Raw genomic sequence first — 4480 nt, 5'->3', positions numbered from 1 at the left:
CCCAGTCACCTTCCTCAGGGCAGGCATGGAAGCCTCCAGGGCCCAGCTGAGCTTGGCATTGGTTGGCCTACGTCATGGAAGACCATCAGAACCTCAGTTCCTGACTTCAGAAGCCGCCCACCCCTCCTTTTCCTCCTCATCTTCCCTGGGTCAGGCCTTGCCTTTCCAAAGAACCTGGGCCTGAGTTCCGATGGGTACAGCTTAGGGTAGATGTTGGCCAGAAACCAGTGGAACGTCCGACAACCCAGTCTCCTTTGCAGCTGCAAGCGTTCTGTGCAGTCCAGCTTCTCAGCCTGGGGGCGGGGGGCGGGGGAGGGCGGGGGAGGGTAGAAGACAAAGGCAGTGAGATAGAAAAAGCTTGTTGTAGATCAGAATTCACATGGTAGAGGAAGGACCAAAGCTGAAACTGAAGGATTGGGACAGAATGAGGAAACCGAGACCACAGTTTCCCAGGGCTGCAGACAGGGGAGAGGGTCACGTGTTGGGAAAAGAGGGTTTGGAAGGGACAGAACAGAATGAGTCTTCCCTAGAGAGAGTTTTAGAACCAGCAACATGGTGGATGATGTCACTTCCTTCCCACAAGTCCTCACATCTTCAGTCTACAAAGACCAATTTAGCTATGCTTTGATGACTTTTGTGGAAGTTGGCAAAAACTGATGGGGCTTTGGACCTAGGTTAGTGTGGTGCAGCACCATTATGGGCCTCATGGAGACAGGAACTGACCCAAAGGCAACTGAGCTGAAGTAAGCTGGGAAATTGTGGGGTGGGGGTGGAGAAAAGGCAAATTTTCCTTTCTTCCTCTCTAGGAGCCAAATTTCCTCCATGAATGAACCATTCCTTTGGGCTTAACTCTCCTCTCTTTTTGAGATTCTCCTTTATGATACTATTGTCCTAGGATGCATATCAAGGTAAGTCCTTAACACTTTAGTATAAATTAAGGTTTGGGGCTGTATTGATAAGATAAAAAGAACCCTTTCTAGAAGTTTAGTACTAAATCCTAGATATATTTAAGGAAGACAGAGGTGCTAAGAAGGGGTCGGAAGGACTAGAAACACACACACACACACACACACGCACACACACACACACAAAATAAACAAAAAAAAACAAAAGAGAGATTATTATTTCTTGGGGTGGGGGAAAAAAAAGAGCTGGAGCTGGAATAGAAAGTCCATGACAGAGTTCCAGTTTGATGGTCTCTAGTCTGGCAATTAGACATTGGTCTAATTGGCCGTGTGAAGTGAAATTGGTTTGATTGTGCTTTTTCTCTCTCTTCATCCTCAGATAGAAATGTTGGAAAGAGTAACACCTGGTCTCCAATATTTCAATGCTCTCTACATGCTGCTCAAAGTGTGATCCCCTGAGTACCTGGCTCAGAAATGCCCAAGGAACTTATTTAAAATGTGGATTCCTGGGCTCTGCTGCAGAGCTCATGATTCAGTAGGTTGAGGCAGAGCCCCTATAATCTGCATCTAACCATTTCTCCCAGTGAGTCTTATCCACAGAAAATTTGAGAACAACCACAGAATGTCTTGTTTCTTCAACATATTCGTTCACCATTAAACCAAAGAGAGCTATTGCTTTTTCTTCTGAAGAAATTACTACAGGTTTTTTGATAGTTTCATGACACTCTTAAGTGTTTATTTGAGTCTGCCCCAGCTCTTTCCCCGGGCTGGATTTTGCTACTAATGCAGAAACATTCCTTTATGCCAGTTCCTTTACCTTCGCCTTTCTTGGCAATGAGACAAACTGGCAAATCTACCCAGCCCTTGTTTGACCTCAAATGAAGGGGCATGCTAACAAAGAACTTTCCCTCTACAACCATGCCTGAGAAAAGAGAAAACAAAAGAATGTCAATTCCTCTAGCACTGAAACTCCAGCCTTGTCTTTGGGTGCCATGATTTCTGTATCTCAAAATCCATGTGATGGTTTTGGGAATGGAGCAGGAAGAGAGATGGAAGGATAGAAATCATTAGAGCAAACTTAATATTTAGCTATCTGAATTTATGGTAAATACATGCTATCAAATACCTTCAGGGAGGCAGTGATGTTACTGAAATCTTGACATCAAAGTAAGTGATAGGACATTTCCAAAACATGAATTAATAGAATGCTCAAAAAAAAAAAAAATGGCAGAAAAAAAAATCTTCTTACTTACCAGGAAGAGGTGCCATTCTCCTAGTGAAAGTCATCAAACGAAAGATGGGGATATTTGTGGACCAGAGAAAGGACCACACCCAGCAATATGCGCTGGCGAGGGGCTTGTGAGAGCTGTTCCAGGATATTTGGGGGTCCTGGAAATCTTACCTTTAGAGCCCCACTCCCAGTACAGCAAATATTAATGTGACCTATGTCCCATGTGAAATAGTATTTATGTATCACTCCATAATAATTGAGCTGAGTGACAGCTGACTAGCTGAAAATGCAGTGTTTGTGGGCCTTTAATTAAATGTTTACAAATTTTATTTTTCTGTGACTTGTTTTGGATCCTTTATATTTATTAATATACTTCTATTTGTTTCATGTCTTTGATAATTTCACAGCCTTGAACACCTTGCTCAGGATGGAAGGGTGCTCTGAGACCCATTTCATCACTTTCTTCCTGCCCAATCTCTCCTCGGGCTCCGTGCTGAAGGATTGCATCCCTTAGATGTCATCCCACAGACATCAAGGACTTCCATGCCAAGACCAGCTCTGATGCCCCATCTGATGCTGGGAGAGACAGAGGACAGCCCCGCCAGGTGGAGGAGCCCGCTTGAGAGGAGCGGCTCAAGGGAAGTACAAGCCAGAAGCTTCTATTTTTCCCTCCAGGTAGGAGGGAGAGCCACTCCCAGGCCTGGCTTCCAGCTGATGGCCCTGTCATGGGCACAGAAGCCCCTGCTAAGCTCTCCTTACCTTGCTTAAGGAGAAGGCCTCTGGGCTGTGCCTGTAGAAGGTGTCTTTGAACGAGCCCAGCCAGGTCTCAGCAACGCGAACCTTGTTCTGCAGGGTGGCCTCCTGGTCAGGGGTGGAGTGGGCATCCTGATTTTGGTAGATGTGCCCCACTCGAGAGCAGGGAAGGATTTCAACGGAGCCGCCGCAGAGCCAGGCCTGCCACGAAAGGAGAAAATACACGCCTCTGCACTCCGCTCTGAGAACGTGGGAAGTAAGGGACCTGCATGGGGCTGGCAAAATGCACGGGAATCATGAGCACAAAATGGAAAAGGTAAGTATGGTCCTCAGGGTGCAGCAGAAATTCCGCATCTGGGAGTTCTGGGCGGGGGAGTGACAAGGTGAGAAGAATGGGTGCCGTTGTCCTGGGCCGGAACTGCCGGGGTGAGGGGGCGACACCCACGCAACGACTGGACCGGTCCCCCTTGAAACACATGCGCAGACTTAGCATTATGGCGTTGTGCCCACGTGAGTTAGCACCCCTATTCTCCAAAGGCGGCTTCTTGAGGGAGAAAGGGGTCCCCAGTGGTCAGTAATTTCTAAAAGCTCGCAAGTCTCCTGCTGCAAAGGCACCAGAAGCTACTTGGTAAAGATCAAAGCAAACCTTTTTTAAACATAGTCTTTCCTGCTTCAGGAGGGTTCTCCCCGCTCTCCACTAACTCTTCTGCCTGCTCACAAATGCCTGAAATTCATTTGACAGGAAGGCTTTCATTGCACACTTGGGGATAAAGATGAAAATGAAACCATTCTTAGCAGAGGCAGCATATGAATTGAAACGCAACAAAGCTGGGGTTCCCAGACTGTGTGCCAAGATGCCCCAGGGTGCTCCAGCGAACCGAAAAGGCCACGTGGGATAGTTTGTGTTTGAGACAAACATAGTGACATCCGTTGGATGTTCTGCAAACTACAAGTTTGAGGTAATTCATGGTTTCAAGACTAGATCACTGCACTTTTTGATGGTGTGTACCTTCACTGGGTTGGGTTTTTAAAGGTCGCTGTGATGAAAAACTATCGTGCTCACTTTGACTCCAAGATTTGAGAAGTTGTGCAGTGCCCAGCAGGTACTAAGTTGTTAGAACAAATGCCTATTAAGTTGTTTGGACCAAACTACTCAGCGTACAGAACTGCTTGGGGTTCGTTTTGGCCTGTGGGGCTAAGGGTGAGATGCTAAGGGTGCAATGAATGGAGAATGTAGGGGGAGATCTACCCTGAGGTGTGGGTGACTGATAATCTGCCCATTCCCACGGGCAAGTTTGATAGCCAAGTTCACGAGGGCAGCTGGGGGTAAAATCACGGTAGTGCACAAAGAGACAGGAAGGGAGAAGAAACCGGAAGTTCGACACACCACATTTAATGACTTCATAATTTTTCCACATCCTTATCCCTGACCAGTGGCATTTCCAATGACTGCCTCCAAGCTGTGACCAGACAGACAGCTCCAGAGAGCCTATCTGAGTCCTCCCCTGGTCCAGGGCATACCTTGAGAGACAGTTCGAGGTTTTCACCACCACGCAGTGACATGAGAGGGTCATAAGCTCCAGTGTTTTGG

At 47.0% G+C, this 4480-nt stretch overlaps 1 protein-coding gene across 1 annotated transcript in view; it reads right to left on the bottom strand.

Annotated features, from left to right (window-relative positions):
- The window catches only part of GALNT15 (polypeptide N-acetylgalactosaminyltransferase 15), a 48286-nt gene that overhangs the window by 9232 nt on the left and 34574 nt on the right, over nucleotides 1-4480 (bottom strand). The window contains exons 5-7 of the mRNA XM_011354841.2: nucleotides 4411-4474; nucleotides 2896-3090; nucleotides 162-293 (exon numbers count right to left, since the gene is read on the bottom strand). Coding sequence (XP_011353143.1) covers nucleotides 162-293; nucleotides 2896-3090; nucleotides 4411-4474 — 391 coding nt within the window. The remainder of the gene's footprint in view (nucleotides 1-161; nucleotides 294-2895; nucleotides 3091-4410; nucleotides 4475-4480) is intronic.

This window comes from Pteropus vampyrus, unplaced genomic scaffold, assembly GCF_000151845.1.
Source record: "Pteropus vampyrus isolate Shadow unplaced genomic scaffold, Pvam_2.0 Scaffold1, whole genome shotgun sequence".
NCBI classification, from domain to species: Eukaryota; Metazoa; Chordata; class Mammalia; order Chiroptera; family Pteropodidae; genus Pteropus; species Pteropus vampyrus.
Note: the sequence above shows the minus strand (reverse complement) of the source record. Positions and strands in the feature narration are given on the sequence as shown.